The following is a 24,953-nucleotide window of genomic DNA, read 5'->3' as shown; positions in this document are numbered from 1 at the left end:
GCAAAAGAGAGGGGGACCACTAAACGAAGGTACACACAAATATAGGGGCAGAATGTATCTGAAACCCTGTTGTTGCTTTCTTAAAGTGTACCTGAAGCCCTAGCAAATATTTGTCCTTTCAGTTGTGCTTCTCAATTTTGTTTCGATATTCCAAATGCTCTCCAAATGTGGTAGCAAATGAAACAACTACACAGGGATAAGTTTTGGAACTCTGGCCTCTGATATAAACAAAAAAAAAATCTATATATATCTATATAGACATATATATAGAGATATATGTATATATATTTTAGTAAGCATTGTTATTCAGATTATTGCCCAGGCTTGTACTTTTTGAGTGCTCAAAACTTCCTGTAAAATAAGGATAATTTAGAGTATGTGTGAAAAGTGACTTGCAGGTAAGCTTTCTAAGTTCAGTGTGGTCTTCGGAGCAATTCTCATTATTGTTAGTAGACTGAGTAAAAATTGATCTGGAAGGAATTTCAGGAGTTTGTTTAACCTGTCTGTGTGCTACAAGACAGGATCAATGATCTCTGAATCATTCCTTACAGAAATTAGTCTTGTCAGTGTGCTCCTGAATCCTCAGGCGACAGATTGCATCAGTGGTTTGAATGCCTTCCTCAGCTGTAGCTACAGAGCTTAGCCAAATTGAAAAACTCAGAGAAGTAGGGAGGAGAAAGCAGAGAAAATGAGCTATACAACCTGTTCATTTGATCTAGAAATGGTGAGGGAAGGTAGGAAGATAGTAAATAAAGTGACAAACTGCCAGGGGAGGAGCAGAAAACAGGGCTATAGACTGTGTAGCTGTGGATTGTCCATGTTCTTTGTGTTAATCTACATAATTTCATTAGAAAGAAGCATTATACTTTTAGGGAAAGCAAGGAAAACATTTAATTCTGGAAAAGCAGAATTAACAATTCTTGTATTATTTTTAGAATTTAAACATTTGCTGGTCAGTATGATTGCATAGTACTCCTAGCTTTAAGAGAGGTTAAATTTGGAGACAATGCACTAAAACAGTAATTGAGCCAAAATCCCGAAGAGGCATAACATGGAACTTCGGTGTTTTCACATAAATAGTCTAATAGTCTAATCTATGGTCTTACCTCTCGAACTGGCCAGAAATCACAACTAACTGTCTTTGCTGTCTGTATGAATGAACATACATTTCATTTTAGTCTTCTTTTACTAATTGCAATATACATATTTTATTTTTAGAACCTGACCAGATCAGAAACAGACTGCCCAGGGGGGTTATGGAGTCTCCCTCTCTGGAGATATTCAAAACCCACCTGGATGCATTCCAGTGTGACCCTGCTCTGGCAGTGGGAGTTGGACTAGATGATCTTTTGAGGTCCCTTCCAGCACCTAACATTCTGTCATTCAGTGATTCTGTGATTCAGTTGCTCCATGACTCCTGTCTTCTGCTCAGTTCCTGCTATATGTAGTTTTTTAATATAGTGGCCAATTCAGTGTTTATCTTTAGATATTGAAACCTCTGAAAAAGACTTGTTTTCTACTTTATTGATAGCTTAACTACTGAGACAGCCCTTTTAATATATTGGAAGAAAGCAATTGAATTATGGCATTAGGCACCTTAACAAGATTAGAAAGAAGGATCTTTGTATATGACAGTGCTGTTAATTTCAACCCTGGATTGTGGCAAGCAACATTTGATAACATTTTCCTCTTTCTCATTCTTTACACTGGCTGTCAATCACTTAGGACATTTTTTTCTCCAGTTCTGCTGAAATGGCATGCTTCTCATTCCAGTTGCCTTTAACAAAGGCAGAGCTTTCATTTCTAATTCTTACTAATTTACATAATGCAAGGGGTGGACCAGATTTTCTTCTCTGCCCCCAACTTCAGCTATGCCTCTGTAGCTCAGTGTTGTCTATAAGATTTTTAGGTGAATGTTCTTTAGCATCCAAGTCCCATTGAATTATATAGATGTAGTTAAACAAGGGCCTTTGAGTGTTCATCTTTACTAGAACTCCCTCATCAAAAGAAATTTTCCAGGTGGAAAATAGCCCCTTTGGTCCCAGGCCCTACACACTCCACCAGAATGGAAATGATCCTGTGGTGGGATCTTCTTTGCTGGAAATCCCCACTATGGCTGCAAGGAACTACATGGTTTGAATTCATTACATATAGATGATTAGCTGGTGTAGGTCAGTGTGGCTCCATTAACTTCAGTGGAGTCCTGCTGACTTGAAACAACAGAGCATCAGCCTTTGGCTTGCATGAAGATGCCACAGATACAGGATTTGAATGCCAATAACTTATAAAGTGGAACAGGGTTTGGAAACTGGAGACAGAGTTGAGGGAGACTGCTGGTAAGAAGGTTCAGGCAGAATTTTCTTGGGCCACAAAACACCAAAGTAACTGAAAGGGAAAAGCTGGAATTTTGCATGGCAGGTGGGGAGTGCCATTGGAGCATAAATATCCAGGCACAAAACTAGCAGATAGCTTCCAGCTTCATTTTAGTTGAGTTCTTAATCACCTATTCATAAACATTGCTATCTTTAGTTGTAGGTATAGATTTTGGAGATGGAGATAATAATGATAGCAATGTAGATATTGACATAGACTTAAAATCGTGGATTAGTCATCACATCTTGGTAGTGGTTGGCCTAAGTTCGTGATTGTCAATATTTGTGTTTTTTTTAATAGCATAATAGCATATTTATGGATCCAGAACTGCAATCCAATACTGTATCATAAAGAACACACACAAAATTAATTAAATGCAAAAAGTTAACATTTGTTTTACAATGTAGAATGAATTATTCAAACCTTGGTAACATCCACAATTCCCTGAAAGCTTTTTCCTCTGCTCCAAAGGCCTTGAAGAGTGCTGCAGTCCAATCCCCGACAACCCGTATGTGAACGCTGAAGAAATCCTCCTCGGGTGCTGAAGTGAGGGTGAAAGGGTGCCACTCTAGCTGTGAGACTGATGGGCACTGTAGAAAGATGTATTGACCAGGTCCCATTTTAAAGCCATCTTTCTTCATATGAAGCTCAAGGACTCCAGAGGAATGTGTCACCACCTAAACAATCATAAAAAGAACAGTTTTATTTTACTTCAGAAGCATAGCTGTTTATTTCCATTAGGGTACAGGTGACTTTGCGATCATTTCTACCTGAGTTCAACCACAAGTTAATGCAAATTGGGATGCACAGTAATTGTTATATTGCTTGTAGATTATGTCCTAAACTTCATGTTGCGGTTTTGTTGCTGCCCAATAGCTTGAGAACACATAGAGTGTGTATTGGGGGGGATCTTGCTTCCTGGCAGTAAGAGGCAACAGTTTTTCAGCTTTCTATCTGAGTAGAGTCCATGCAAAAGTATTCCTTAATAGATTGGAACAATTTCTCAGTTTTACTCTCTTGTAACACAATTAACGTGTATGGGATTATTGTTGGTTTGACAAGCAGAAGAAAAAGCCCACTGAGCTCAATTCTAATGTAATTTTATTAAAAGTAAATCTCAGTTAAGCAGCCAATTTTCTATATCACACATAGTATACTTAGATTTACAGATGAGAGCCACTGTGTGAAATCAGCAGCAAGACTTACCTGACATGCTTTTCCCTTCACACAAGATAAGCCTGTTTTTGATCTCTGGCTTGATATGTATGGGCTTGGCTGCTTCAGTTGTGGTGTTCCCCATCTCTTCTGCTGTGACTTAAATAGGCTCTTAGCACACAGATATTTACAGCTGGGATAAAGCATTGCAGTGGTATTAATGAAGCTTTGACTATTTATGCTAACTGATAATATAACCCTTAACCTCCTTGGAAGAATCCAGATTTGAAAGTAAAAACCACATCCTGCTGAAGCCAAGGGCATCTCTGGCAACTACTGCAGTGTAACTTGGTTTCTGTTATTTAGAAAGAGACACTCTGCACAGATGTCTGTGTTATGGTAAAGTCTGATATGTCTTTAACCAGGTTTGGTCCTGTATGGAATATTCTTATTGACTTGCTGTTGGAATAAGTGCAAAACCTAAAATCAATACTTGGCTGAAACCATGGTAATGATGGAAGAGCTGCTGAAGCTAGGAGTGAGAAATGAGGTCATAATGTAGAGAAGTTACCTACAAAAGATTAAAAAATCATTGACGTAATGTATCTTTTATGCAGACATGCCAGATATGTTACATACCTTAGTAATGACCACCTCCTGGTGAAATCTCCAAAATCTAACAATTCTTTCACAGATGTACAACACCATAGGACTTGAAACCCACTTCCAAGCCTGTAGAAAGTTGCATATTAACAGTTCTTGAATGTCTACAAAAATATTTTATATTTCTGGTTTAAATCAGCAGGTAGTCTAAAGTGAAATTCTTTGATTTCTCATTTGTGCTTTTCAGTTTGCCTTTCTCTAGACGGTATTTCTGTTGCTACTGTAGCATTCCTGGCTTTCTTGTGGAGCAGACATATGGGACTCCTTCACAGATGCCCTCCAAAAGCAGTGCTAATATCTATCTGGATTCTGGCCAAGAACAGTCCTTTAGAATCTTTTCCTGCTAAAAGGCAAAACGAGTAATCTATTTAGGTGTTAATATAGATGTCACTGGTCCTGAAGACATAAAGATGCATACATTTATACAATATTGCCCATAGCATTACTTTTATTTTTGCTCCTCAAAATCCAAAATATTTCAGAAGGGTCAGATAGGAGTAGGTCTAACTGTCAGCTGTGAGTTTCCTGATTATACACGGAAAAATGTTAAGTCTCAAATATTCAACTAGAGGAATTCCATACATTTCCATTTAATCCATGATTTGACTCTATATTGATAAATGTGGTTTTCTGATTGGATACTAACTGGTCATACTTTAAATACTGCAGAAGACTCCTGTGCTGGTACTTGCTAATCGTGTGTACCAATCATTGTAACAATCAAAGATACTTGCGTGATGATTGGGTTGAGTTGCACTGATAGCTAAGACAATTAGAGGTAATTTCATCATCATTATTTAAAAATAAATGCATTTTTTTCCTAGAAGAGATACTATTTTATTTCCAGTGTTTGTTAATTACACAGCTCGTTCCAGCAAACCAAAGACTCCACAATCATGTGGCTTTTAAAATCTCCAAAGAGTAACTTCGCTTGCTGAAACATTGACTGTGCTCCACAAGCTGACTAACAGGGGTTATAAAATATCTTTTATGAGAAGCAAGCCATAAAATTATGTGGCTTCCTTAGAATGTGCTAAGAGGATGGAGTGGCAATTTCCCAAGGTTGAGTCTTGAAAATTAAATTTAAAAAAATGCCTGATTTAATAATGGGAAGAAACCAGCATAAGCTAGAAAATTCTTGGTTATAGCAGAAACTCAATACATTTGTTGTCCCTAAATACTACAGGTGTCTCTGCACAGTGGGTAATCTCACATCTTGAATATATTTGCATAGATGAAGCCACAATAATGATGAGACCTGTTTTTCCTCCCTTCCATTTGTGCTACCTGTAAATAAAAGGATGTGACAGGAATGTTAACATTGCAGGATACCCTGTTCAAGAGCTCATCTGAGTTTTCAAATGTGACATCACTCCAGTGCAACATAGTATTCAGTCTAAAATATCTTTTGTCTGGGCTGGGACAACAGGGCATCTGCCAGAAGGGGTAGGCTGCTTGGTCATGTAGCTTCTGGCCAGAAAATCAGGGTGTTGGTATTCGTGCCCAAGTAATGTTTCCTCCTGTAATGAGAGTGAACTGAGAGAGGGCAGTGATGGCTCATGAGAGGTAGGGAGGATAAAAGTACAAATGCCCCAGGTGCAATGGAAGTGCTTCATTGTCCTCAGTGGTATACAGAGCAGACTTGTACCTGCTGAAATACAGGGCAGGGGAGGAGATGTGGCATGACAGAGTGACACTGCTGTGGTAGCCTCTCCTGGGAGCTGTGGCCAGCAATGCATGCACTCCAGTGTCACCCCATACAATCCAACTGTGCACAAGGCTGTCCTCTCCTTGTTCAGTTCCATCTGCCCCTGCCCATGCTGTGCAAGCTTCACCATGGCTTTTTAGCCTCTGAATGACTTCCTGCTATCTATCTATGGTGTCTAGTGGGTATCACACCATAGCACTTTATCCATCTAGGAAATCATTGTTCTTATAGATGATCTATATGACATATGGTATCACCACAATTCATTTAAAGTAATATGACTTGCAAGTATGGCCTTGGGTATGCAGGAAAGTATGGAGAAATTTGGTTTGACACAAAGTGGAAGCTCTTTCCAGTTCCATAATAATGAACGTCAAGACATGCAATTGGAGGCAAGCTTGCATCTGTATTCATGGTGTGTGGCCATGTATTGATTTTTGTGGTCACATTGTAGCTGAAATTTTTAGAGAGGCATTCATTTTCTCATTAATATGCAGGTTGGGTAGTGGCTAACAATAGTTTCAGAAAAATCTATGTCAGCCATTACAAGAACTACAGGACACGGAAGGCTATTTTTTCTCCTTTACTTTAGGATTTCCTTTGGTATATTTTCTCTTTTTGGAAGAAACAACAAGAACTTGCATATGAGCAAGCTAAATTTTGAGCTGTAAATGTTAAATGATTTTGTTTGGATCCTAGACATCTGACATACTGTACAAGTCTGCTACTTAATTACCCCCTGTGGATTTGCAATCTTGTTGCAGCAAAACCACTCATCCGTGGGATATTTTTCCTACCTTTTGCCTTTCCCTTTCATAATTTATTGTTTAAAATTCTTTCCTTTTTACCTAACTTGAGACAGCAGTGCTGAGTGATATGAAGCATGTGCCCCAAAGCAAGGATGTAATTTTATTTCCAGCTTATTCTCCCTTGGTGTTTAGACTATCCATATTAAACCTTATTAGTTAAAATAATAATATTAATTTGCATCCCTAGCTTTACTGTTCAATTGTATTTTCTCTATCTCTACCCTCATAAGGTTTTTACTTGGAGGCTATGTTCATGCATCAAGGATTTTGGTGATAGTGCATAATTCAAACAAACAAACAAACAAAATAGATTTGAATAGAGTACAATTCTGAAATACATATCTTTCATGGGGAGTGTTGCCTAACTAAAGGATCTTGCAGAAATAAAACTTAGTATGAATGACATCAAATTTTTATATATCACTCTTCATCTGTATCTGTCTATATTGATTATAGAGGAGGTCTGGATCACCGTCTCAATGCACGCGAAGGCAAGTACTCTCAATATGACACTAAGTACTAGTCACTAGCATACACTCAAGCCCCGTACTACCTAAGGCATTTGACCTCCCAAGAAGGACATAAAATTAAAAACAGAAAACAGACATCACTCTTACCACAGGTTTGTTGCCAGAGAACTGTGGCAAAGGGCACTGAGTGGTGTTCTCCCATTCCAAGTAGTGATCCTTACAGTAAGTGACATTGTGAAGCAGCAAACTTTGAGGTGTCTGACCTCGAACAAGCTGACTTAAAACAGAAATGTTCATCAGTGATAAGCTTCTTTGCAAGGTTCCTGTGAATCTGTAGGTTTTGTACTAGTGATTGAATGGAGATTCAGAGAAAAGTGGAAGTTCAAGAAATGGACATTTCAAGCCTTCCTTGTTCTTATCTGTTCAATTTACCTTTCCATTATCTTTGCCATGACTTTTTGCCCAAATGCAAAAATGTGTGTTAAAGTATTGGTATACACCAATGCAGCTGAAGTGTGGAGAGTCCTTGCATAGAAAATGTACATTTTGCTGTTTGTGGCAAAATTAGATAGATTTCCAAATTCTCTGGAGCAGACATTTTGATGTTCTCTGTATATGATCATCATTTCTCAATGCATTTTAAAAAGCTGCAACTATAATGGGAGGATTGTAATTAGAAGTACACTCTCTAAATGTTAGATTCTAGCTTCTTTACTTCAGAGGATGTTAATGATTTGAATTTTCCCGGACATATTAATCCTGACTGTTCACTTTAAATGGATTTCAGCTGGTGTTGATTATGGGTAGAAAAGGATTTTTGGGGGGGAGACCCTGTTTGTTTCATATTGCTTCTGTGAATTTTCCCTTCCATAGTTACTTTGGCTCTACAATGTTAGCTTGTCCTGCCCACTAGTCTAATAAAAGGCATGGAGATGGGTACTACTTTCTTCTACATGGCAGTGTCATTGACTGCCACCACTTTAGACAGAAAGACAGAAAAGAAGATAGGCTCAAGTGAGAGGCTCAAGTGAATTTTATCCAGTCACCTGGGAAGGAGAAAGAGGTGGGAAGTGAAAGAAACCTCAGGGGTTTGACTTCTTAAATGGGGTAGTGGTAGGGCATCAGGGAGCTGCTCTGTTGCAGTGAGCTCCCACCTTGAGCAAGTGTGTTCGTTGAATGCTATTGATAGAGCTGTTAAATGTCTCCTTTTGGGGGGAAGTCTCTTGCTGAGGAGTGTTGATCACCTGGCTAGGCAGAGGAAGCTTACAAAGCTGAAGGTTTAAAGGGTTCACTGTACTTGTTTGCAATTGAATTCTACGATGTGCCAGAGAGAGAGGGGAGGGGCTCATTTTAATCAGGCCAGGATACAGTTTACAGCGTTTGTTTGCAGCTGTGTCTCTGAAACTTGGCAATAATTAGTTGGGCCAATTTCAGGAAGCCTCAGAGCCAAACTGCATGTGGCAGCTCTCAAATCACAAGGAAAGAGATAAGAAAAGTAACAAACTGGGAAACATTTTACTAGGCCTGTTTCCTGCCCCATGATGATGCCATGTACCTCCAGAGAATAGGCACACACACATGCTGCTCTGGGCTAGGAAGTTTCTTTGTAGGTACCTCAATGGTGGTCAATATCATCTGAATGTTTAACAAAACAGGCATAAAAAGTAGATTATGATAACTCCAAGTGACTCTGTCCTTAGATCTGAAAATCTTTGCTACAGTTTGAGGCCACATGTGTCCTAGATAGTCCACAGGAAAAGATCTAGGGAGCAAAACTGTCTCTGATGAGATCCTCGCACTGAGGGCTGCCAAGGACTTAGGACTAGGTCTGGCATGGTCCTGTGAACAGATCACTCAAGCTGCACTCACTATCTGAATTAAAATTTGAGTATAGATGCTCCACTGTAGGTTCACATGAACAGTACTGCAAGGAAATAAGAAAAGGAAATGGGGAAAAGCACAGAAGGAAGAAGCAGCAGAAGATGCCAATGTTTGCTACTGTAGTCACTTCAACCTGATTTGTCATATAATGCCTACTGCTATTGCACAGTGTTTCTCTATGGTGAGAACAATTGATTTGTGTTTCTTTTCCTCACAGAGATCAAAACCACTTTACAGTCATGGATTCAGAAAAGAATGGGCACAGTAATATCCACCCTAGGACAGCTGATGTGCTGAAAGCTTGTCAGACTTGTACAAGGTCTCTTGCAAAGTGCCTTGCAAGATCTGTGAGCATGAGGTCTATCTCTTATTCATTTGAACCCACAAAGATTTGTGTCCTGATCTGTAAGGCCTCCAGTTTCTAGTAATGAAAGTTCATTCAGACTGAAGCATTGATAAAATGCAGGTTGTAAGGTGGTAGAAGAGTAATTGAAAGAACAAAACCACACTTTTAATCCTCAGAAAAGTGGTGTGTTTCAAACTGCTTCCATTTTGCAGTCTGTCTCCAAGCAAAGATCCTAGCAGATTATTAATGGGATTATAGGTTTGAATTGCATCTCATCTCAAACTGTTTATATATACCCCATAGACTTCATGCAGACACTTACCCCATACCATGGATTATTAAACCAATGAAGAAAATCACAAAGAGGTGATGGGTATACCAGAACACCTCATAGCATGACCTTCTGATGACCTCAGTGGATGATGTCATAATCAGAATTAAAGCCACAGTTATTACAACTCCAGTTATTCCAGCTATGGTGGTTAGTACCTCTCCTGTTGTGTTCTAGAATAAGAATACATTATTAGTATTAACAGGTATTGTTTTTATAATTATTATTCTTATGACTTCTGTTACTGTTACTATTGTTACTCTTGCTGCTATTTCATATGAAGACAAAATCTAAAAATGTATTTTCAGCACAGAAACAAAACCAGGACACGATACAAGATAAGGAAGCAAGGGAAACCTCCATTTTAGAACAGCAGAGAATGGAAAAACATCCCTTTGGTCTGCTTCCACTCAGGATTATCCTAGACAGATGTGTAAATGTTTGCTGCCACTTACTTGTTTTAGGAATTGAAAGGAGAAAGCCAGACAGTTTCATTAGTTTAATTTTATATATTTTGCTTATGCAAAAGCATCTCAGAAATAAAGGAAAACTACTAGAGAAAGAAGATTAAACCTAGACATGTAATAAGGAAAATGGCACTAGAAACCAGCTTATTCATGTATGGGTGATAAAATAAGGTGCTAAGACATCTGCAACCGTAAAGGTGTGGGGCTTTTCTGTGCTTATTTTACTTCCAAGTTTGTGGGGTTTCAGCAGCCCTGAAATGGTTTATAAAAAAGTCATGCTGTCATTTACCTAAACAGCATATCTCATTTATCTGTTCCTTACATTTACTTGGAGATACATTGGAAAATACTTAGATTTATATTTTTAGAAGAAATATTTATATTTACATTTTTATGCTTGTTAGTGGTGAAACATTAACATGCTGGGCTAGAACATGTTCCCTCTTGTTCATGACTCACAGACATCAGCACAGGTCTGTTGCATCTGTCTAAACTCACCAAAACAAATTTAAGTGAGCAGGAAGATGTATTTTGAATGCAGTAGTCAGATTGTGATCTCAGTTATAAAATGCAAATCATGAAGAACAGCAGTAAAAATCTCACATGCAAGATGAGGCTCAAGCTAAATATGTCAGTAGAGCATAAGTGAAATCCCCATTTGGCCTGCAAAGCGTGTATATCTTTTTTTTCCCCTGATGCTGATGTATGGGAATGAAGGAGCTCAGCATGCCTTCTGGATCCTGAGCTGATTCTACAGATTAATACACTAGGAGAAAAATACCCCTATATTGTACTTGTAAAGTGCCCTCATTTGATATGGAAATCCTAAAAGTGATAAAATTCCACAATGCAATTTTTATAGTCGCTTTCTACAGTAAAATCATTCTTTCAAATGTTCACTCCTGACAGCACATGATACATTTTCAAATTGGTGCCTGTGAAGAGTGTGTTCAGATGCTATTACATATTAACAGGATTGGTCTAGGTGGTATTTTGAACATTTCCACTACAGTGGCTAGTTTGAGTGTTGAGATTGAACAAGGAAAAATGTCAAAGACGCTTAGTACATTACTACTACAGGGGTAGCAGGAAACTGAAAAGAAAGCCTGAATTGTTACTCTCAGAGCTTTCTTCTCTGAAGTTAGAAGCAATCTTTTATTTGCATTCCTTCATAATTTATTAATTCTGAGACACACAAGTAAGTGATAAAAGAAATACAAATATGAGAGGTTAGAGTTAAATCTATGCAGTACATTGGAAGGCAACTGTGGGGCACAATTGCGAGATCCTAGGAAAGGATCTCAAAAAATGCTAGCCTTCCTCCTCAAGGGTTTTTAGGATCTTAAAGCTAATTAGAGGCTTAACTCACAATTACATTACCATGAGAAGGCTTAGTAGAGAAAGAAAAACATACTGAAAGGTGGTAGGTTCCTGTTCAGAGCTCTGGGCTTTGCTCTGCTGCTGGGTAAAGTCTTACATGCATGAAGTGAGAGTGCTGGCTGAACTGAAAGACCATGTAGCTGAGTCCTTGGCTTACTGTCCTGTTCTTATAAACCTGACTACTTTGTCAAGACTAACATGAAGACTTTTGTATTCATACCATTGAGAGTATTGCTTTGCTTGATTTTCTTCAAACTTGAGAATTTTTTACTTGTTTGTTTTGAAAGATGCAAAATTCACACAATCTAAACTGTAAAGGAATTGAGAAAAAGCAGGACTAAATGTCTTGCAACTGACAAGTACAATTGAATCCAACTGGTGGTTGTCCAACTGTCATCTCACTTTGTTTCTTGTTACAGTGGAGCACCTCACTGATCAAAAGAGCTTCATTCCATTATGTTCAAACAATCTTATTGCATGCTGGCTATGTGGGGAATTTTCTAAAGAGCAGAAACGACGTGTGTGGGAGCCTCACCTAGGCCATTTTAATCCTGGAATATATAACAGCATACCACACTATACACATGCAAACATAACATAAATGTGGTGTATAGTATAATGGAATAAGGAAAAAAGCTGATTAACTTTTGCATATTTTACATGCATGCCTTGCAGAAAAGGTCTGCTTTTTATTCTGTTATACAGAAGACCTTGTAATGCTGTTGTGAGATAGCCGATGAAGTGGGCAAGGGAGACAGTTGCTTTTTTCCCCAAAGCAAGTAGAACCATTTATTTGCTGGGCTTAGGTGCCCATAGCTGTCCTTGGCTCTGAAGAGCAGCGAGCATGATAGCTTCCCCATACACTGCTTCCTGTATGCAGCAAGCCACCAGGTGGTTTTGCATGTCCTCTTCCCTGGGCAGCCACACTCAACAAGTAAAAGGGCAGAATCAACCCCCCTGATTGGGACGATACTGCACAACCATGGAGAGGGAAAATAGCAACTGTGAAAGAAATATGGTTAAGTGGTATTGCTGTTTGGTTGGGATTTTTTCCTCTCTGGAAGGAAGTGTATTTGTTCCATGAATTGGTAGTTTAGTCTAGGGGGGCTTAATTCTTTACAGGTCCATTTCATTGTCTGCTATTCACAACACTTTATTCTCACTGTGCCCACCCCCCACCCCAAGCTGTCTCCTGATAAACTAATTAAAATACAGTAGACATGTCTTTGAGCTTAGTAACCTGAAAATTGCATGTCTTAGTAAGTGTGTTGAGCTGAAATTGAGGTTAACCTTCAACAGATCCTTCTTACTCTGGTAAAAAGGCTTTGAAATATAGTTTTAGTGACAACAGAATCCTCAGAGGAAAACTTTTTGATGAGGAAAACCAAAAAGTGACAGCTTACTGTTTCATAGGTCCTGATTGGATTCAAGTAGCTTTCATTTGGGCTCTTGCCAAGAACAGAAAGTTTATTCCGTAACTCCCCAGCTTCCTTCGACTGGCTGGCATGATACCGCTCGATGTTGATCAAGTGGGCAACTATATGGACGGCTGCATAAGAGAAAGTGGTGTGAAATTACAGACACACTTGTACGTGTCCTCAATGCCAGAAGAAACTTCATTAAGCACACTACAAATCATTTGAAAAGTTCAGATATAAACTGAGACCTCTACACTGATAAGATGACAATAAAAGAAATCTTTTATCAAATACATGTCTAATCTGAAGAAAGTCCTTCACATTGGAGAGGAGAAGAACAGCTCCAGGATTATCTCCCATGTTTACAGAAAAGTGCCCTGCAGTCTTCAGTGTCATCAGAGGAGGACCTCTTGAGAGATGATTTTAAATTGATCCAAATAAAGTAAACTGATTTATGTCCCTACTTTTTTACTAGTGTACTAGGATGTGCTGTGGCCTAATATTGCCATGCACGATAATAACTTGTCCATTTTAGGCATAGACCAATTTGCAGCTTGCACAAGGGAAATTTCCGAAATACATCCAAAATCTGTTGCCTATTAACAAGTAGCTATAGCATTACTTTATGCACTTGGAGCCTGGGGAAGCCATAGAAACTATGATTTTAATGAAGAAGTCTGAATCACAGTGTCAGATATGATTTGTCCTGAGCATCATATATCACCTCTACTTCTGGCCTGCTTCTAGAAGCTGTATGAAATGGTCAGTTTAGAAAAATGCCTTACAGTGAAGTTTGAACTCCTCTGTAATTCTGTTTCCTGAGTGGAAAGATTATAATTTCAGAGGATGGGAAAAGGAACAATTTTGTTTTACTGTTGGCTGACACAGATAAAAACATAATCATGCTAGGTGCAGAGTATCAGTTTTCAAATTATATCACATACCAAAGGATTAAAAAAATGACAATTAAAAACAACTATATGTTTACAGGAGAACTATTAGGATATACTACTTCTAGTTTTTATAATTAGCTCCCTGTTATCATCTCTCCTTCAGTGTTTATCTGGTTTTGTCCCTTTCTAAAAACTAGTATTTGTAATACACAAAATATGATCTGCTTCCCTGAACAATATTATCTTAAAAGAATATTTTTTCCCCTCTTTCCCAGCTTTTTCTTTTTCTTTCCCCTCCCTTCTTTCTTCTCTATTCTTCCTTCTCTCTTCTTTGTCATTCTTTCTTTTTTCCTCTTCTTCCTTTCTTCCTTCCTCTTTCTTCTTTCCTTTTTTTTTTGTTTTCATAATTGTAATTATTTGCACAAAAACAATGTTTTACTGTGCTAGTCACTGTCTAATCATAGATGAAAACAGAGGATTAAATGCAAATACATAAATACTTTAGTATTGCTAAGTATTTAGACACCTGTCTATGTAGCGAGCTAATTTCACTGTGTGCGCCTGAAGCAGCTCCTATGCATCACCTGAAGAAAGATGCAAGCATGGGAATTAGATTTAAGAGAGCATGCTGGCCATGGGAGTACTTAAAGCAACCAGTGCAAGAAGGTAGTAAATCACACTCTTCCCACCAGCAGTAGGTTAGCCCATGTGTCCAGGCTGAAGAGAGATATTTTCACTCTGTTCTGCTGAGATGATCCTCCTAGTGCAGTAGTTGTGCTGCGGTTGGCTGACCGTCAGGTTGCACTTCATTCAAAACAGAATGTTTAGTTTAGGGATTCCCTGCTGCCACTTCTTAACACCTGCTTCACCTCATTGCCCCATGCTTAGATACTCGCTGGGAGATGAAAGACCTATTTTAAATCCTTGTTATATAAAATTTAAAGGAGGGCTTTAAACTGAACCACATGTTCTAGTCACTGGGTTGACTGGTTATTATCTTGTGAGCTATCACCTGATGAAACCCTTAATAAAAATAATCAAATATTTATTGACACAAGCATCTCAAGTGAATATCCTGAGCACCCAAACTGCAAAATCAAGCTCCCGTTTTTTCTGAATCTTTGGCCTGATGAATAATAAATTATTTATACAACCTGGAATAGCCTCAGCAGAATGGAGACTGAATCCAAATGGGTATGAACTGCACAGAGATAAAATGAGCTGGGAAATTAGAAGACAGATTCCAGCCATCAAAGGAACGAGACTCTAAAGTAACCTTTCAATAAATGGGATAATGGGATCAAGTAACCTAAGCAGCTTTCAGCAGAAGGTTGGTCATTTTATGAAATAGCATATATGACGTGACTGTGAGCATTAGAAGGTATTGGACTCAGTGACCCAGCATGTCCTGTGTACATTATTATGGATTAGGTGCTGCATGTGAAACAACCTGGCCAGCATCAGGCAGGAGATGCTTCCAGAAGCCTGTGCATGAGGGAGTGTTCCCAGCACCTAGGCAGTGATGGGACACTGGAAGTAAAGGTTGCACAAGGCCACAAGCAGTGACTGAGGTGTATGGATTCACTGTCAAAACATAAAAGTCTGAGAGGCTCTGAGATGCAGGGTTTAGGTGACAGCTGTGTGGGGGCTGTGGCAATCTGTTCCCCAGCACACAACTGATGTATACGCAGTTTATAAACACTGTTCATGTATTTGAGTGTAACAGCACTTTTAAGTGCTGAGTGGGAAGGTCGGGGAGCTGTTCCTACAAGGGCCTCTTTTCAAAACAGATGTTTTGGCCTGCTAAGGCTATTATCAGATCCAGCTGGAAGAGAACCAAGTCATTGCTTGATGAGGACCTGATTTCTCTGTCATCTGAAAGAGCTCACTTGGAGGACTGAAGCGTGGGATAATGAACCGCTGCCTGCGGTAGGTTGTGGAGTAACATGCTGCATATAGTCCAGTACTGGCCTAAGGGAAAGAGGAGAGAAAACTTTCAAAGGATGAAAAACCCTGACAAGCAATTTCTGCATGGACATCTACTGAACAGTTGCATCTCAGCATCTGCTAGTTATTAGTGGTGCAATCAGTAATGGTACTTGGGCCCCTTGTCCTCTACACCTGATAACCTGGTCTAACTCTGATATGATATAATAGTTACCATTGCCTTGGGACTGGGTGAGATTCACACAGTCGTGATTCATAGAGTTGTTTCACCAAGGGTTCCCTGCAGCATATAAACTGCAAGTTTTGAACTGTTCTTACTCACTTAAAAATAGCAACATTCACTAAAGGTGGCAGTTTGGATCTGTGTTCAGAACATGACAGAGTTTCTCTTTTACCTTTAAAACACATAGGTTTTTTTAAAAAATGATACCACAGGCTGTGAAATCTTTATGTGAAATGATGACATTTCTGTTGTTTAAAATGCTATTAGATCTTGCACTTTCCTCAAAGTGCAGGATTGTACATGATTTGTACAAATTCTAGTCATGTCAGCAGTGACAGGAAAACTAGTGCTATCTGCTATATGCCAAGTCTTGAGAATGAAATGAAGTGGTGGTTTCTTCCAGACAGAAGTCTGTGTTTCCTAACAGAGTATTTGAAATCTTGCACAGAAAAAAAGCCCAACCCTGTAAGTTGAGTAGGCATAGCTCAGCAAGAAGATCTCAAGCCTAAGGTATAATGAAGGGTTATGGTCTTGCAACCACTCTCTGGAAGAGATTAGCTTTCTGCAGCTTAACTTAGCAATGTTTTTCTGCAGGCTATTAAAGGACACTGTTTTGTCCACCTGTATATTGGTTTGCTTTACTGCATATCTTCCCTTTTGGGTGACATTCCCTTCAACTTTCATCTAACAAGCAGAGGATTTTACAACTGTAGCAATTCTCCCAGCATGTGCAGGAGAGATCTTTTCTGCAAGCTGTTCTGTGGTAGCTGTTAATGTACAGAGTATAATGATATATTGGAAAATATTAACATTCACACTAATGATGTACTGAATATGTGGGTTTACCTGAATCTCCCATGATCTTAAATATTGCTTAGAGTGTTATTAGATTAATACTTCCAATGATTTCTTTGCGTGCTGCTAGGAAAAAATGATGTAATCTAAAAGTGAATTGTGGTTGGATGGTAAGAGTAATACAAAGATCTAATTCCATTTTCAGTGTATGATAGTTGTAGCAGACTAAAAGGTCTGGCACTGGATACGTTGTCATTAGCTAAAATATTTTACATGTCTGAAGTGCATTTTGTGAAGGTCCTTTGCATCTACCAAGTAATTTAAAAAATAATATGCAAATTCTGAAATCTGAGCTTACAAAAATTTTGATTTTTTTTTCCTGTACCACTTAGATAAGTTAACAGTGAGGCCAAAGTTTAAAGCACTATATCACAGGATTTTCAGTTCTAAGTTTTTCTTCATTCTACATGACCAGATATACAGTATAGAGTAAATCATGTGATCTTTTAAACAAAGTTCTTTTTATAACTGTGAATGAAGACTGAAGCATTTTGATTGTTCTTAGCAACATCTGGAACCTCTGAAGCATTTCACATAGATTAATTTGTGTTTGACCTCAAAATGTTCTGTCTAGTCCACCTCTGAGATCAGATAAAAGGTTTTATTGGAAGGAGGGAGGGAGGAAAAGGGTTGCTGTTTGAGCATGCTGTTTACTGTACATGTTCTTAAATACAAAGAGATATAATTAAATTATCTTGAAAGTGTGGTCAATTTAGCGAGTCTAAATCAGCCAATTGTGCCTTCAGTGAAGCATGCATAACTCTTATTGAAATAAACAGGAGCTGCATATGTTTTTCTGAGGACAAGATTTCGCTCTCTTTTTCTGCATGCCTGTACAGGATAATAATCAAATTGGAGCTTTCTGCTAGCAGTTAAATGTTCATGAGAAAATCAAAGAGTCAAATCCTGGCCTTCCTGCCCACAGTGAAGGCAATGGCTTCGTGAGCAGCTAACCCAGGCATGGGGAATTCTGTCCCCGGCCAAGCCCATAGTCTTTTGACACCCACTGTCTTGTGCCTCTTCTGTTTCCACAGAATCCTTGATTTAGCTTCATGCTGTATTGTGGCCTAAGAAAGTGCAGGCTGTGTAAAAATTACAATAGTGACCACACGCATACTTACATTGGAGTTTTATATTTTTTTAATGGTTGTAAACATCAAAGAAGAACATGACTCCTACAATTTTTTATCCTAGCTGGAAGCTTATAATCTTTCATCTGATGCAGCTTCTTTCCTAGTACTTGCACTAAGTTAAAATTCAAACAGTCTGACTGAAAAAAAAAAAAAACAAAACAACAAAAAAACCCAAACCCAAACCCCAAACCAATTTAATGTAAATTTGATTTTCTGCAGTTTCTGGAAGTACAATACTAAGATACCAGCAAAATTTCTTTTGAAGATAAGCATCTGCTTCTCTGAACACTTCATTGCTTACACAAAAATGTGACTCAGATCACCAAAGCCCTTCACCTAGCCACCACTACCAAAATGTGGTTGAAAATGAAATGTTTGTTCTGTATTTGTAGGTACAGATTTTCCAGTGTGTGTCAGAGGCCAAACACACCTGGCTTCACTACACTTCTGTCTGCATTTCGTTTGCTTTTAAAGAAAATCAACTGTGAGTGTTTTTAAGAAGGAACCACCATTTCACACAGCTTAATTACAAAGAGTCTCTCTGCCCTTCCCCTGCTTTCCCTTAATTGATTAATCTTGATTCATATCATAATTAAAAAATTGTTGGAGCAATATGTCTATATAACCTTTTTGCAAACATCAAAACAAGACAAGAAGCATTTTGTTCTTTAAAGTATGCACTGTATGTCAAAGTAAAAAACCACAATATATATATATCCTCCCCAAGACTCCCCACTTCAGAAAATGTATGAATGTACTTAAGACTAAAAACAATACAGTAAGAGGGAGCAGTTGTACAAAACATTATTTACTCTCTCTTCTAGATTACTTTAGGTTTCAGACAACTGCCTCGTAACTGAAAAGTCTGTTCTGCATTAGAAAGGATAAAATGATTTTCACTGATCAAACTGAGAGAGCATGAAACTATGATTTTATTCCAGCAGTTATGGGTCTGTAAGGAAGATTTATTAGTGGGTGAATAACTCCCAACTCTTATCAGAGACAGGCATGCAGAGCACAGGAAGACAAACTAAGTAGAATTCCCTTTTACTGAATTTTCAATGATGCTCTTGATTATAGATAGCATTGTTTACTCTCTCTCTTTCCTCCAACTTCCCTCTTCCACTAGTCTCTAATTATATCTCTTTATGACCTGACCAATTAAAGTCTGCTCTTGAATTTTTGTTAGAGCTGCTGAAAAATTAAAGGTACAGACATAATTTTGCCAAGGCCACACGCACCTCAGCTGAGCTGCCTGCCTGTTAAAAGCCAGACAATACTAATGTTGCCCTGACTATTTTTAGCAAGCTATTAAATAAATATGCTGGAATAACACCACCTGGCAAGCTGAGATGAATACATGTTGCTTGAATAATAAAGGAGTCTGCAGTTTTATATTGTGAGGCTGAGCTTACTGATCTGATCTGCAAGATCTGCAAATTGGTTTAACTTCTTACTGCTACATTTAGGCTATTGATCATACAAGGGAGAGCATTCATTTAACTAAAAATTACTAAATTGCAATAGACTAGTAGGAGTTGACTATGCTTTTGTGTAGCAAAAAGCAATATAGGTAGTACTTGGATAAATAATGTGTCAATTGAGAGGAAAATGGTATCTATTTACACATTGTTTTAACACTTAGATTTTGTTAAAAGGGACTCAATATACTTCTGGATATCTCTTTACTCTGAAACATTGCTCTTCTGTCACAATATGTGCTGTAGATTGTATTTTTAATATGAATTTGAAATTTAATTTCAGGCAACTAAGTTTCTGGCCATTCCTTATCCAAGTCAGACTACACAGTGTTTTCCCAGTGTTTCTCACTTAATTGTTAGGGAAACATGAGTAAATAAGTTGTCATGTTCTGTTCAGTAGAATTCCCTGTATTTTGTTTTCTTCCTTAGATATCTCATCAACCATTTTGGAAAAAACAAACAAACAAAAAACCCCAACCCAAACCAACCAAACAAACCCTCAAACAAACAAACCATCCAAACAACAAACAAACTACAAACCCCAAACAAACAAAAAACCCCAAACCCAACCCAAATAACAACCCAACATCGAACCTTCATTTTCTCCCCACAGAGTGACAGAATTAAATAATGGTGCTTTCTGTCATTTCCCACCAGCTCCTGTGTCTTTTTCCTTGGAATCACTGAAGCAATAAAGCAATCACTTTTCTGATAGACTTGCACTTCCCAAACTGTCCACCTCAATGCACTAGCAAACATTTTTATATTAATGTAAAAACCAAAAACACAAAAGCTTTGACTATGCATTTTCTCTTTCTTTTTGGAGCATGACAAATTATACTCTGAGTAGAAGATGGTTAATTTCTGTTCCTGGGCTGATTTGTTAATTAAAGAAGCAATGTTGCGTTTGGTAAGAATCTGCTTTATGCTGAAACTGAATTCTGACAAATGAATGGACATGACAGATAAGTAAATCATCATAATACTCTCTAAAATGCATGTTCTCATCCCCCAGTTTTCTCCTCTGAACTCTTTAACACTAAATACAAAGGACAGATTTTACCTATTGATTCCTGATGGCAGTCTTGACTTCATATTATTGTTTCACTGCATGGGGACATTCACAGTCTATACATGTGAAAAACCAAATCCCTCATGCAGACCAGAAAAATAATATTGGGATCAGGATCCACCTGACAGCCCAGGGATAGCACTGCTACCTTGCAATGTCTTATGATTGCAAGTGACACTCCTGCATCTCTTTCACATTTTCTAAGAGAACGACCTGCCCTAGATAGCTCTCCATCTCTATATACTTGTGTCCTTCTACATGTTGCTTTTCGTTCCTCCTCCTTTGCACATCCCTTTCCCCCACTTTATCTGCTGTTCCTCTCATGGCCTCTGAATTCCTACAAACTTCAGCTTTCTCCAGGTCTTTTAATGGCTTGGGGAACAGGAAGGTGCTGTCTTCTTCCTAGCCAGACGAACGAACGTCTATAGCTCAGTAAGTCACTAGGAGCAGCAGAACAGATAGCTTTTGATCACAAGATACATTTTTTCCTGAAAGAGAGCAATTGGTTCCATGTACCCATCACCTGCTTTAAAAAAAGTACTTAGGAATTTAATTTTTATGAGAGAGCTACTTGTCTCAAATTCAGATTAAATCAATAAGTGAAAATTTAGTGGTGGACAGAACAGCAGTGTGACTCGTAAACTTAATTTCCTTAGGAAATCAGACTGTAATGCTGACTCATCTCCCAGACATCTACTCTTAGGGAGTTAATACAAGCTGTTTACACTAAATGTTAAGAGCACACAAGTTGGTCACATTAACTAAATGACAATTAGTAGTTACTCTAGTTTACTAATTTAAAGTTATTGATGTAACAAACTTCTCTCAAGCAAAAAAAAAAAAAAAAAAAAAAAAAGAAAGGTTACAGGTGGTCTCCTGCACCTATTTAAAGCTGCAATCACCAAATGATTGCACGAAAACAGGACATCTCAGAGTTGATGGGATTAAAGCATTAGACAGAGTCATTGTGGTATGCAAAACACTGCAATGGCAAAGAAGAAAAATAAATAAATTAAAGCTTACTTGCATTTACGGCTATTCCACAGGCAACCATCTTGTGAAATGAGATGTTTTTGTCAAGCTGTCTTCTCAGTGTTCCTCCACAGCACTTGATGAAAAAGCAGACCTTGTTTTATATCAATCCTATTACTATTTACAGTGCACATTTTGGAGAGGAAAAGAGAGGAGTTCAACATGTTTAAAAATGGAGTATTGGAGGAACTCAGTAGAAGTTTTGGGTTAGCCTTAACTTTTGGGCTCAGAAAACTGGTTTTGGTGTAGGGAAGCTCCAGTATTTCTTAATATATTCAGCCTATGCAGGGTCTCAAAATCAGGCTTGATGACACTTTGCTAAATTTAGCTGTGATTTGTGAGTGGCCTATCTGGACTGGTGACTAAGTAATTTGCTGGGATAAGGACACCAGGCTGGGACACCATTGCTTTGCAAGCTAAGGTTTAGCTGCATAAACACAGCTGAACTGCTGGCAAAGCCAGCTTTCAATGAAAAGATTTTCACTGCTTTCATGTAATGCAGACCCCAGGAGGGTGAGGCTGTCTAGACCTCAGGTGGTTGCACGCTTATTTGTTACTGAGCTGTCTTCCCATTATTGGAAATGCTCAATGGTGGTGTGCTGATGGCCAGCTGGGTGCCTCTGCGCAGAGCCAGCCTGGGGCTGGGCCGGGCGGCAATCAGCAAAAGCTAACACACTCTGCTGGAAGCCAGACAGTCCTTACGGACCTAATTCTGTCTTTGAATGGTGTTGTGGGTGTCTGGATTGCTCACTTGACCTGGCACAGTGCCATGCCAAAGATCTTGGCATTTATCCACGTCGTTCCCAGCTAATAAATCTTCCAAAAACCTGGAGCTTCAGGGGGTGCAATGCCAAGACACAGCACCTCCTCAGAGAGTCACTGTATCCAGCCCTGCACTGAGTGTGCAGGAGCAAGTAAATTTTCTCTGTATCATGCTCCTTAAGAACATGATATTTTCCTGAAAAGTAAAATGCTGATCATCTGTGAGAAGAGTTCCATGTTTCTGAGTTCTTACTCAGCATCTAACTGGGTATGCATACATTTTGTTAATTCACAAACTGATTCAGAAGTCTATGAAGACTTTTTTGGTGCTTGCTTAAACACTCAGCTCATGGACTCAACCAGTCAGAAGACAATGCTGATTTGAGCCTAAAGATTGGTTGAAATGTTACTCTAACTCTGAAAAAAGGGGGGAAAAAAGAAAAAAAAAAAAAAGAAAAACAAAGGCTGAAATGAAATAAGAACCAGCTTACTGTAAAATAAATTAATGTTATGGTTTCTAAATCCCTATTGCTCTTGGAGGCATGAAGGGATGAGTGATTTTTTTATCCAAACGTGGGATTAGGATTGCTCTGACCATGTTAATTCACTGTGAGTTGTAAATACAGCTAGTGAGCTAAAGTCTTCAGTACTTTCTATGTGGGATGCAGAGGTTAACTTAAGACCCTCTTAGCAGATGACCATTCCATTAAGAACACACGGTTACAAAAAAGAAAGATCTGAACGGTGGCTACTCAGGCAAAAGGGTTTAGACATATTCTTTATTGCCCTTATGACACTTTTATCTATCTGTGCATTTTCTCTTTCCAATTTTCACTTTACAGTGACACAGGATACACGTGAGAGATATCTATTTTCTCCATTTGGGCAAGCTGCATTCTCATGTCCCTTTTTTGTAGCTCCTCACTTTTCACTTCATGACAGCATGCTGCCAAAAATCAGTTTTGCTTTTAAAGCACTGTGTTAAACAAGCCATTTGTTCCTCTTCAATCATGAATACTAACAATTTAAATGATAATAACTAGGTAATAATGTACAGAATTCTCTATAAAAAAATTAAATTCCTTGGAAAATGTTTGATATGGATGATACTGATGAACTATAAGGGGAAAAAAAGAAAGGGAGGTTAATATGGCTGTTTGAGAAATGGTACTTACAGTGCTTGCTCCTCTTAAGAATGAAAGAAAGTTTCTACTGACTGGTAACAGGATTAGCATGCAGTTAAAATTAAGGCACATTGCAGAAGCTCTCGCCCAAGCCAGGGTTGACTGTACATAAAACAGCATAAAGAAATTTAATTACAAGCTTGACATTGGAGGAGCAAAAGAAAGAAAATATTAGAGTACTTATACAGATACTTATATGGGAAAACTACTGTTGAAGCATCAAAAGTAGCTTTATGAAGGATGTAAATAAAATCAAACTATGCGTTCATTCTTCTTATTGAGTCTTTTAACAGTCAAACTTGTACTTACTCCTAGCATAATCCTTGTATAAGTGTAAGCATCATCATCTTCATACCAGTGAAAGGTCTCGATAAACAAATAGAAATTTAGTCCCAGCCACACCATCTACAAAGCAGACAGGCTACGGATTAGTGGCACGGTATTTTAAATGCATATAAAACTGGCTATGGTTATAGTTTTAACTGTATCTGTGAGACCCTTCAAAATCAGAGTGCAATACAGTTCTTCATCACAAATGACAGAAATTACTAATGCCTGCTGGAATGAGGTTGTCTTTTGGCAAACACAGGATTACAATCCTATCCCCATCTCCCCAGAAGAGGATGTAATAGGCTGTGTGATGGTAAACTTCATCATAAACACAGGGCTTAGCCTGATTTCTAAAAAGCAATAAAAGTTAAAATGAAAGAATTCCAGCTGAGGAAATTCCTTTCTGTGCCTCCCATACTCCATTCACCAGAGCCTCTGAAAACTAATTCGGAATATAATTTCAATTACAATTTCAAACTTGTGTTCCCTATGTGTAGTATGTAGACATAAAAATAATTAAAAATAAAACAGTAAGACTTTAAATTGGTTTTAACACTGGTTATAAAAAAGCTGTTGAATATTTTATAGCAAGTTTTACATCAAGCTTGGGAGTATTACTGTAAGCAAACCATAAAATGTCTTTTAAACAAGCTTAAAATATTTATATATCTCCAATTAGTTGTTTTTTTTTTAAATGCTGAAAATACTCACTAATAATAGAACTGAGAGTTTTTCATTCAAAATCCAGCATCCCATCCTGAGTGCTTCTCCCAATGCTAGCAGCAGCTGACTCTTGCCTTCCAGTGTAACCTGACTTCTTTGTCCATTCCTCAGCCTTTTCTACTAACTCCTTTTTGTTTTAGATTTAATAGGCACCTAGTGGGAGCAGGAACTCTCTGTAGGAATTTTCTAATTAAAGACTGCTTGACAAGAACAGATCACCCTAGTGACATGTCTCATGACCTCTGTAAATAAAATGCTGGTCATTGTCCAGTCTGTTCTCTCACCAAAGTTATTTCTTAGCAAATGAGAGGTGCTGT

General features: G+C 38.3%; 1 protein-coding gene across 1 annotated transcript in view; it reads right to left on the bottom strand.

Annotated features, from left to right (window-relative positions):
• Nucleotides 1–24,669, bottom strand: part of NOX3 (NADPH oxidase 3) — a 37,995-nt gene extending 13,326 nt beyond the window's left edge. The window contains exons 1-9 of the mRNA XM_054395142.1: nucleotides 24,625–24,669; nucleotides 23,893–23,988; nucleotides 23,575–23,685; nucleotides 21,629–21,713; nucleotides 12,987–13,132; nucleotides 9,728–9,909; nucleotides 7,326–7,455; nucleotides 4,168–4,260; nucleotides 2,797–3,050 (exon numbers count right to left, since the gene is read on the bottom strand). Coding sequence (XP_054251117.1) covers nucleotides 2,797–3,050; nucleotides 4,168–4,260; nucleotides 7,326–7,455; nucleotides 9,728–9,909; nucleotides 12,987–13,132; nucleotides 21,629–21,713; nucleotides 23,575–23,685; nucleotides 23,893–23,988; nucleotides 24,625–24,669 — 1,142 coding nt within the window. The remainder of the gene's footprint in view (nucleotides 1–2,796; nucleotides 3,051–4,167; nucleotides 4,261–7,325; nucleotides 7,456–9,727; nucleotides 9,910–12,986; nucleotides 13,133–21,628; nucleotides 21,714–23,574; nucleotides 23,686–23,892; nucleotides 23,989–24,624) is intronic.
• Nucleotides 24,670–24,953: the final 284 nt, after the last annotated feature.

Source organism: Indicator indicator, chromosome 2 (genome assembly GCF_027791375.1).
Source record: "Indicator indicator isolate 239-I01 chromosome 2, UM_Iind_1.1, whole genome shotgun sequence".
Lineage (NCBI taxonomy): Eukaryota > Metazoa > Chordata > Aves > Piciformes > Indicatoridae > Indicator > Indicator indicator.
Note: the sequence above shows the minus strand (reverse complement) of the source record. Positions and strands in the feature narration are given on the sequence as shown.